We start from the raw sequence: 11,432 nt of genomic DNA on the forward strand, positions 1-11,432 counted from the left end.
GTTTGTGTTGAAATAAATTTTCATGGTATTCCCAAAAATACATACGAGGAACGTTTTGACTATTACCAGTATTTAAATAAAGCAATTTTAACAGTAATATCATTTTCTCAGCATTTAATTATTTTTAAAGACACAATTGATCAGAATATTGCATGTTAATATTATGTAAAGTTTGAACTTATGATTGAATAGTTTATAATAATATTTTTACATCATGTCAAAAAATTACAAGGAATCACGTTAATAATATAATAATAATTCTAAAATAATCAAAGTAAAAGTCAAATGAATGAATCGAGATTTTTTTTAAGACTCCAGTAATTAAGTCTGTGATTATGGTGTTTTTACTTCATTGTTTATTACTAATACAATAAACTACTGTTTAAATATATGCAAAAGCAAACTTACTAAATAGGAATGAAATTCTTTTTTGAAAAATAGTGCCTTTTTGTGAAATTACGAAACAAAGTTAATAAAAATTACAATTTTGATGAAACTGATCAAAATGTATGAAAGTATTCCATATAGAAGAGAAAGAATAAATCAAATTTATTTTGTATGTTAAGGGCGAACGTTTGTTTTATTTACTCAGATTTGAAGAATACATACTGATATTGCTGTGGAATATTTGTAAAGTTTATTATGTATTTATAGTAATGACAATGGTAATAATTAGTTTATAAATCTTAACATATACTAAATCATTTATTGTTTTGTGTTTTTCTGAAACTAAACAGTAATGTATATTTTCAGAATACCCTGAGTACAGACTGAAGAAAGCCAACAGCAGTGCTTGACGAAGGTACTCCTACAACACAAGAGACAGACAATGAGTGAGTGGAGCGTAGTGTTAGTGAGTGGCCACCTCAGTTAGTGCGGGATGTACAAGACAGTGCGTCAAGGCGAGAACTCCCTCCAGTACCACATCCTTCCGCAGGATGACGTCGGTTCTGGCCACGTGATGAAGCGCAGGCGCTCCACACGCCACCGGACCGCGTTCATCCTGGTGATCACGCTGATCCTGGGATGTGCCATCGTCGCCGCGGCTGTGCTGATCCCCGTGCTGATGGCCTCTAATGTGGTGACTCTCCCCGCGAGGTTCCAGACATTCGCCGTAGCCGCTTCTAGCGTCAACATGAAAGCCCACGGCAAGTACACTCTGCAAGGCGCCCAGTACATCGCCTTGCTGCCGGTCAAGGACCCCCTCGGTCACTTTAACGCATATCAAATCAAACCTTCCATCCTGACCACGACAACCACGACCACGACTACGACCACGACACCCAAGCCGACTACGACCATGACGACTGCAAGTCCTCTAACGACGGAGGTGTTCAGGATAAAAGACACGAAAGAGAGTGGTCTGCGAGGGGTGAGGACGGAGAACAACGACCCTCACAGACCACACGATAGCACCATTCTGACATCAAGAGGGGAGCTGCATCGACCACGGTGGATGCCAAATCCCTACATGCCTTGGGTGGTAAGTTTTCTCATTTAGAATATAGAAAATCTTTTGTGTTTATTTAAATGTGCTGAAGTAAAATGTTTAAAGGAAAGTAAAAGGAGGAAATACAACTTCTTAAACAATTCATATGGTAGGTAATGCTCTTGGAAACTACCTGGTAGGACAATCTCCGCACAAAGAATTGTTTGAAATTTTCCAATGGAATCTGTTGGCAATATTTAGATTAGACCTGGATGATTAGACTTGTCATATTGCTGAGTTTTGAAAGCCTAACAGGTTTTTAAGAGCTTTAATTGATCTATACCAGAAGCACCAGAATAGGAGAGTTTAAAGGACAGAAAAATAGGCAGTTTTCTCAAAATTGACCAGGCTTTGACACTCTTTTGTATAAAAATCCGTAACTTTTTAAAAATGTTGTAATCTCATACTTACTGTTCAATTGCTTTTTACATGGTCTAGGATTATGGTGATCTATTTGGATCTGTAATGATGAGAATTCGTAGTAGAAGTCCATGGCTCGTTTTCAGTATTCTATTTTCCAACGAATTCTTTTACGAATGAAAATGCATATTTGTAAGTTACTCAGCAAATAAAAATACCGTGTAGGCTTAGGAAGAAGGATTAAGAGAGAAATATCTTATCTAATGATATTATGAATATCGGTTGAAGCTGTGAAAGGGGTATGATACTATGGATCCCCTATCTCAAATTAGTATATAAACGTCAATCACTGCGAGAAAAGTACAGCGGAGTTGTATATACATCCAAACTGCTTAGAGGTCTAAGATAATCTATTGTTGTTTTGCACTGTTAAAAAAAGAGGTTGTTGGTTACTACTCAGCGTGTTGTATTTGTCATTATTAGACAACTTTCTCCATTGGATGTATTAACAATTAATCACGATGATGATGAGACAGAAGTTTCAGAATTATAAAGAACATTATGATAGAAAAAAATTGACATATGTAATGTTTGTCTCAGAGACTGTATGTATAAAAATTAATTTGTAAGTATTATCTATATATATTGTATAACATTGTTGGTATTGAAGTTGAAGATTCTAATAAATGTTCTGTATTAATATTTATTGGATCAATTTGGGACAGTTTAATGTAGATAGTGGATGCGTAATCTTATACAACATATGATAGTAAATTTAGAATTTTTTAGGAGTACAATATACTTAATATTGTTGGTAAGGTATTCAAAATTGTTTTTACTGTTATTGTATGTTTTGAAATTATGCGTCAAAGTCATCCACATGCTTCTAATGAAGATGTAGGCATAACCTCTTCTTTGAAAATAATGTAAGTCACTAAGCCTATCGAACTGCAGTTTGGTAACTCCATAATTAATATTACAAATTAATAGCTTTTCATTTTAATTAAATTAAATTTAATGATTTAAAGATACGTACGTTGCAAAAAACAAACTTGGCTCATTCTGCTGCTTGTGTCTGCAATATCAAATTCAAAAGTAACAAGACTGCGTTTTTTGACATCGTCATTCACAATGGCCGAAAATTCTAAAAACATCAGTCCCTTTGAAACGTACATTGTCTGGATTAAAGGACGTAGTTTAGCTGTCGACATGTAAATAATGAGGAACAATTAATGCGCTGGCAGGCCACCAGACCACTAGAAAGCACTCACAGTTTCCAACACAGAAGCACTTTCACGTTTTACATTTTACAACTCCTGTTTTTACCACAGCCGAGGATGCACTTGTTTGTGATGAGTTCTATTTTTTGCTTTCAGTTATTTTCCAAACGAATACACATTCACAAAATATATGATAAAATGTTAGGTTAAAATATTTACTTGTTGTTATAATTAGTTATGATATTTTGTTATTTATACAGGAAAATAAACTTTCCCAATAGTATTCTTATCTTGTAGAATAAATGATAATAAAATTGCTATTTAGGTTAATTTGGTATTAGAAAAGGAATTTCGGGGGTCATTTTGATTCCAACCATTAATACTCTTATGAGTGACTAAAAATTAGATTCTTATGCAATGCAATTGCCTCTTCTCACCAAGACTAAAAAGTGTTTATTCTTGATATACACTAATATTTCTAAATCCGTTTTGATCGATAAGGTTTACTGTATATGTATAAGTTTATGGGATTATTTACCTTTGTTTACACGTCATTATTACTATATGTTAATTAAAGAGTAGAATAAATTGGAATCCCTTACCATTCCTTATTACACCTATTGCGATGGAAAATGAGGCTCTGACATTAACGCATTAATTCACATCAAATTTGCATGAGATAAGCCTGTATTAAAACAAAACAAAATGTATTTATCGTTATTATATACTAATATACAATTATACTGTTTGTATTTTATATAATAAAATAAGGTTTCGTTTTCAATCAAGAATTCTTTTCTCTCAGAGCATATAAGACATTTTTGTGATACCGAAGAAGGCGTGGATTCACCTGGAACCGGAATCTCATTAGGATCCATTTGTGCTGCATCCGTCTTCTCTCCTAGTAGTCTATTCAAATTTATTCTTAGCAAAATAGCTTCCATTGCAGTTCATACTTTGCTGAGTCCTATATTATAGACTAAAGGCAAAACTCTTAACAATCTCAGCTCTTAGTTGACCATAGTTGGATGTTATTTCGGATGGAACTAAATTGGTTGTTCTTAATTGAAATTATTAATTCTCAGAATTTGTTGTGTCATTATCTCACTTATCTGGAAAAATTAAAGGTTTCCGTTTGATAATTGCACGCGTACTGATTGTTCATCCATAACTGATAAAAAATTTCCATTTGGTCGCTTATAGGAACATAAAAATAAAACGGTTTTTGTGTTAAAAAATAAACTAGTGCAAAGATACAATAAATGATGACAATTGTGTATTTCGGAGGTAAATGTTTTACAGATTTAGAACTTTTTAGAGAAAAAAAATTTTCAATGTAGTTAAAATATTATAAATTATTAAAAATAAGAGTCTATAATATTTTAAAGAATTAAAATTTCAGACGTGTTTAAATGATGCTGTACTTAAAAATAAACTGTTAAAGTTCATCACGTACAAACTTCAGGAAAATGAAATGAGTAAAAATATTCGTCTTAGTTTTAATTATTGTTCTAAGTTTTGTCTAAAAAAAAATTACTTTCCAAAATACCAAAGATAAAACTCTTACAATATTATTGCACCATCTCTTAGAATTAATTGGTGACGCAATGAGCATAAAGATCAAGGGAAATTTAAGGAGTTCTTTTTGAACTGTAACATGTTCAAATGTATTCCAATGTTCCAGGAACACAAGGGCGGCGCCCTGATGTTAAGTTTGGGGGTGGCTCTAGTAATGCTGCTAGCCACCGCTACTTTAGGGTTGTGCCTTTACCTCCGGCGACGGGCGTTCAACACAAGGGTACGTATCAGTAACTATTTTTGTACTCACTGTTTTTTACATACCGTAAACTATGTAAAAAACTAATTTTTTGCATCTATTTCACTTATATTTAAATATTATACACCCTATTTTACTATAAAACCAAAGAATAAGTCTTCCCATTCTACTCACTTAGCAGCAAAATGAATTCTTCGTATACAACTATGTTTGTTTCATTAGTTCCAATATATAAAGAATAATTTGCTTTTTATAAGCCATAATCCTTTATTCGTAGACAACTATGTCTTACAACACACATTCAAACCGTACAAGGATTCTTTTGAAAATAAATATGGGTGATAGTTTTATTTAGGACGGTATATGGAATGTAATGCCTTCGTTCCCAGGCATGCCTGTTTTATGAGTGTCAAACGGTAAATAGGTACAACCGCTTCGTTCATGTACTTGAATCACTCAACAGTTTCAAGATGGTGTGATAACACTCCGGCTTTGTTGTTAACCTAGTCAGTTGCTAAGTGATATAAGAACTATAATAAATTAACAATAACCAATTGGGCTATAATTATTTTATTTATACTGTTGACAGTTTTAACATAGTAATATTTGGCTATAACGTATTTTCAGATAACGATCCTTAGCTAATAAAACTTTTATATATATTAAATTTATTTCTTTTTAATTCTTGTGTCACAATATGTAATGAATTCTCTCATATAGCTGTATTTTCTTGGATTTCCTCGTCGGACTAATATTTTCCATTACTTTTTCAAAAATATATAAATATTTTTTTATTATAGTAGTAGAATAAAAGGTCAACTAAAACCCTTTTTAAAACTTTTTCACCTATGTTTTTTGGTATTCAATCATAATCGGGGTACGTAATAAACTTTTTTATGACGTGAAAGTTTTTATTACTTTTTCATATTTACATTATATTGTAACTTGTTTCCAAAAATGGTTCATAAGTTTTAGTTACGAGTAAAAGAGCAAAATTAAGACCTAAAAACATACTCGAAATAAAAATTGCAAAAAATGTTGTTTCTGGAAAAACTATCAAGAAATTTCTATATTCCAACACCTTTAAAAATCTTATATAAATACCAGCAAATGCAAAAAAATATATGAAATAGTTTTGGAGTTATTAATCTTATACGATATGTGTAGAAACATAAATATTAACACAAATTTGATTTCTAAATCCAAGCGATAAAAATGTAATTAAAACCCTAGTGTTCCATAAAACTCCTAAGGAGTCTCGTATATATTAACTCTCGTACACGCAAATAGGGTAAATGAACAGCGAGGAGTAATATATATATAATATATATATATATATATATATATATATATATATATGTGTGTGTGTGTGTGTGTGTGTGTGTGTGTGTGTGTGTGTGCTGTGTGTGTATATATGTAGCATATACCAATTCGGATTTATTGGGATAAGGATAACCGTATGTTAATAAGTGCATGTAAGGCACTAGGAAGCCCAAGTTAAAATGACAGAGGTAATACAATTCTATCAGAAGTGCTGATCAATAGAACGTAACTTAAATGAAATATCTCTACAGAAATTCATGCCCAGCCGGAGTGTTCCCAGATTGAGCTGGATTCAGGTCAACTCTATCAGTAATTTGCATCAACTTGACACCAGTTTTATTTCTATCAGTAACTTCCACAATTGAACCTAAACTAAGCTGTTTACGTAAAATACTCGTAGTTTCAACTAAAGCTTGTTTGCTACTATCTGAAGTGGTATATTGCTATTCTAGATTTATTTAATTTAAAAACTTTACTTTAGAAAGCACTATGTATTAGGTGGTTAACTATAAAACGCGCAAAAGTATTTAACTTTCAAATAATTAACGAGCAAACGAATAATTAATTACTTTTAATGTTGATAGTCTTGTATATATATATATATATATATATATATATATATATATATATATATATATATATATATATATATATATATATATATATATCGTATGGGGGACAAAGGCAGCTATCCATAAATAAATAAATTAAAAATTACAATTATTAAAAAGTACGTAAGAACAAAGTTCTTGAGTCATAAATTAAAAATAATATTAAGATCTCCCGTCACAAAGCTAAATCCAAATTACTGAGCCAGTTTAGAGACCCATCCTCTAAACCACTTAGACCAGCCAGACCACCAGAAAACAATCGCAAAGGGCAGTCGTTTACAATGTGCTCCATTGTCTGAGAGTTTGCGCCACAATCACACGTCTGGTCGTCAGTAATACCCCACTTAAATTTCCAGTGATTGCTTCTCCCAACCCCAGTTCGAAAACGATTCAATAAAACCCATTCCTTTCGAGGAATTTCCAAGCCACCCGCTGCTTTCGTAGGATCGGATATCAAGAACTTGTTCCGTCCATCGAATGATTCCCAGGATGACGCCCAGTTAGCATTAGGCGTAAAGTTCTCCTCTATCAACTGGGATGCTGTTCGTAGTGATGGCTTGCGTGATTTGAGCCGGCTATCTTGCTGAGGAAGGTCGCGCGTAACGGGCAATTCGGGATTGGACACGATCTTATTGAACTCTCTCAGAAGAGCCTCTTTGCGTCTAATCTCAGGCGGTGCTATATTGCTCAGCACTGGGAGCCAAGATAGTCTTGTGGACCATTGTGAAATAGATGATCAAGTGTGTACCAATAGCCATAGAATTTGTATTTCGGTGTATTTTATAATATGTTAAAATGTTCCTAAATATAGAAGTATATAATAAGTTGTAAATAAATGATTATAATTATAGTTTGTAATAGTAGATGAGATAAACATAAAAAATATAAAAAGTTATCAGTTGTTATACAGACTGTCGTTAGGAATCATTATAGTGACATGTAAATATAAGGTTATATAACGCCATAGTGGCAGTGAAGAACTTCTTTATATAAAACTAAATAGATTATTTTCATAACTGATGTTTCGGAAAGGCTACAGTTTGACAACGAATTTTAAAAAGGCTCCAAGCCTTGCTGCTTGAATTTCTAGAACTAAAACTTTGAATAAAACTATCAGAATGCAATTGAAAGGTTGGGTGTATGAGTGAATTATGGCCTTGTTATTACTTAATGTTGATTATTTATTTGTGTAAAAGCCGAGGAAATATTGTGTTTTAATGAATCCCAAACAAAGGAATTCTAGTTTTGGAACCTTCTATCCTACAACCCTCCAACCTCAGATCTATTGGAACACTTTACAGTAATGTAGGTGTATAACTCAACTGACAATGTTACAGAGAGATGTGGAACGAGACAAGGGCACCCTCCTGGCTGAGGTGTCAGGTGACGAAGACTGAGGATGACATGTCACCCACACTGTAACTCTCAGGGAAAATGGCTGACATCACTCTACAACCCTCATAAACCTCATATTTTTTCATGTATACCTCTCGAAGCTATTTTATTACTTAAGTTATTTGATTTATAAAAATATTTGTGCGCTGACTTAAATTTAATACGACTTGTACTGTACACATTAAAATAGATGTTCTTAAAATGGTACTGTTGTAACATTGTAATTATCAATATATTGGAAGTTATATTTTACTAGTTTTATTTCCTGTATAAATGAGAACTCTAAAAATAATTTTAAAAAGTACAAGTTCCTCATCATTAAAATAAGAGAAAAAAACTAATGTTCTTGTTTTCAAAAACATGTATAATGTTAACTATTATTTTATTTCTGCATTGAAAATATTTTAATATTGCAGTATTTTCAAGATAATAAGTCTCTCAAAACCAACGTATTTTTGTTAGCTAATGCATGTTTATATATATATAGTAAAGTTATAAAAGTATTGTTCACCAATATATTTTTTATTTAATACATAACAGATATTTTATCTTTCACACTAATCAAACTCGACTTGGTCAAGATAAGCATTGAATGCATTTTATTTGAAAACAAACGAAAGTCAACAACGTTTCATTTGCTTTTTAATTATATTTGATCAAAAGTTTTTGGAGTATCTTTACCGTTCAATCTTGGATTAGTAATTTTAACGACAGTGTAAAACTCAGTTAAACTTAAATTGATTCCTTAATTAGCTATTTCATAAGATGCGATATGTTAAAAATAAATTGTAAAAATAAAGAGAATTTCTCGTAAAACGAAATTTAAATGAAGCTATTATAAAGCGTTCTTCGGCAACCTTGAGTGTTATTCAATTCTTGTAAGGTGGACTTTGAAATTAAGGCGCGAAATAATATAACATTTTAATTAAAACATTATAATGACATTTATAGTTACCTAACTAACAAAATATATAGTGTGTAAATAAATATAGTGTCTTCTTTCAAAATTATAATAACATGTAAATGTAAATTACCCAAAAGATTTTTATACATATATTAATTTTTACAGTAAAAATTATTATTTTACCATATACTTATTTTTTTGCAACAACAGCAAATGAAGTTAAAAAATTATTGATCTATCTTTCCAACTATTATTTAAGATTCTTAACTTTACTCGATGTTTATGTTTCAAAATAGTTAAAATGCTAATTTGGAGACATTATCAAAGTACGAAATTGATAGTCAAACCTGTATTTTTGAGAATAAAACAAGTAAAATAAGGTAATGCCATTTTACATCTTAATTAAAAGTAATTCATCTGCCTGACAGTTTTAAGGTATTGTTATATAAGGCACATACATGGATACATTGTACATATTATACGTCAAGTATAAATAATAAGACAATCTGTTAATGAAACTTTTGCCAGAAGCGATTTGTGATTAAGATTCAAAATGTGATATTTAATTACTTTTTTTTAATAAACACTTTCTATAAATTTTTTTCACATTATTAGGAGCACATTTTTTACTGTTAACGTTGTTTTAAACTAACGTAATACTCAAATAATTAAAAGGAACCCTTATGATGTTAATGACCTGATTATTATACATTTGATGTTTTTGACACACTCTAATGAGAATGTTGTACGTCTTACTTGTCAATTATGACTATTAATTAAATACCTTCTATATGTTCCTAAAAATACTACTAAAATATCTTATCTTGGTGTTTTTCCATCTGTTTCCATACATTGTCTTGTCTTACTCTTCGTTGTTCCACTAGTATCATGTAGTGTAAACATTTAAGTACTGTAAATTCGCAAAGATGAGGCCATTTTCCACGTGAAATATGTATTTTGTGATTAACTGCTAAGCAACAGAATTATTTTGTATTAGTGTTATGGAACCATGTATAATGTTGTTTACTGTCTATAACTATTTAATATATGAAACAAATTGTATTTTTGCTTTTTATTAATTCCTTTTACATCTTGTAACCGTACATAAATTTTTCTTTGAAAGAACTTTACATTGCGTGAGAACCCTGTGTCATACAGCAGTGTGTGAAGAGACCTCGCGCGCTTTTCATATTATTATATATTATATTATATCGAGTTGTAATATTTAATTGATAACAGACGTACTGAAGTATTCTAAACAAAGAGAAATAGAGTGTTAGAGGAATAGTGTAGCTTATTTTGATTTATTAAATCAAACTAAAATACATTTCCATACACCGTTATAAATTCTGCGAATTGATTTAGATTAATGGAACTAAAAGATTTCAATACAAAATTAACTATAAAACTCAGTACTTTGCATTGGGTGCGTTCTGACATTTTTTAAACGTGTCAGCAACCAATGGAATGAAACTAGAAAGGGAAGAAAATTATTTCCTGTTCAATGTTTTGGAAGTAATAATCTTTTTGAAATGACAGTAATTACGGATGATTGTATTTTTGGATTAGGTGCGGCGTATTATTACTTAGTATGATAAGTAACTGGGTAAAGACACGTAATTAAATCATTTGGAAATGCTTAGAGTGAATGCTTATATTTAGCCTATTAAACTAACAAGGAAAGGATGAAAGACCTTTTCATATTCTGAGGAGATTTTTAAAATGAATACCGAGGTTTAAATAAGACTAAGACACAGCACAACTAGTGTCTATTAATTCTTTCAATTATTTTGAACTTCTTGAAGTTTCCGTACTTTTAAACTTTCTTCATAGTTTTTATTTCTAGCCAATTTTTTATTCATTTTCAATATAATATTAAAATATTGAGATATCAGTTTAAAAACAGTTAAACATATTTCGATTAGTACTATAAATGGTTTTAAATTTGTGTAATAACAGGCTAAAAATATATAATAGGGTACGAAATATTTTGTAATGTACGTTGTCCTTGCTCACGTAATGTTACATATATCAGGGTATTAGTCGTTTTGACCGGTAACTCTGTTCGATTTACGAACTCCATTATGTTTTGGCGACCGAAGGTCAAAGGCAAGAACACTCTTTAGGGAAAAAAACTTATTATCTGTTACTTTTATAAATTTCAGTATATTTTAGCCACGAAGAACGTCAGATACAACGATGTTTACAGCATATTGATCGGTATATCTTATACATCCATATCACATTGATAATTGATACTTGTGGAATTTCTTACTTCTTCATTTGAAGCAATGTAATTAAGATAATCAATCTTGATACTATTATTTTTTACTAACGTATATTCATATTCTAT

The 11,432-nt window shown here is 31.1% G+C and overlaps 1 protein-coding gene across 1 annotated transcript; it reads left to right on the top strand.

Moving 5' to 3' along the window:
- Positions 1-755: 755 nt before the first annotated feature.
- On the top strand, positions 756-8,648 carry LOC124358631. The gene is made up of 3 exons (XM_046810931.1): positions 756-1,483; positions 4,754-4,867; positions 8,118-8,648. The coding sequence occupies exons 1-3, from the start codon at positions 881-883 to the stop codon at positions 8,175-8,177; spliced, it is 777 nt and encodes a 258-aa protein (XP_046666887.1). The 5' UTR covers positions 756-880; the 3' UTR covers positions 8,178-8,648.
- Positions 8,649-11,432: the final 2,784 nt, after the last annotated feature.

This window comes from Homalodisca vitripennis, chromosome 3 (genome assembly GCF_021130785.1).
Source record: "Homalodisca vitripennis isolate AUS2020 chromosome 3, UT_GWSS_2.1, whole genome shotgun sequence".
NCBI classification, from domain to species: domain Eukaryota; kingdom Metazoa; phylum Arthropoda; class Insecta; order Hemiptera; family Cicadellidae; genus Homalodisca; species Homalodisca vitripennis.

Coding starts and splice junctions, on each gene's coding strand:
- LOC124358631 (XM_046810931.1), top strand. CDS start 881: ATGTACAAGACAGTGCGTCAAGGCGAGAACTCCCTCCAGTACCACATC. Junction 1,484..4,753: donor ATCCCTACATGCCTTGGGTG/GTAAGTTTTCTC, acceptor CCAATGTTCCAG/GAACACAAGGGCGGCGCCCT. Junction 4,868..8,117: donor GACGGGCGTTCAACACAAGG/GTACGTATCAGT, acceptor ACAATGTTACAG/AGAGATGTGGAACGAGACAA.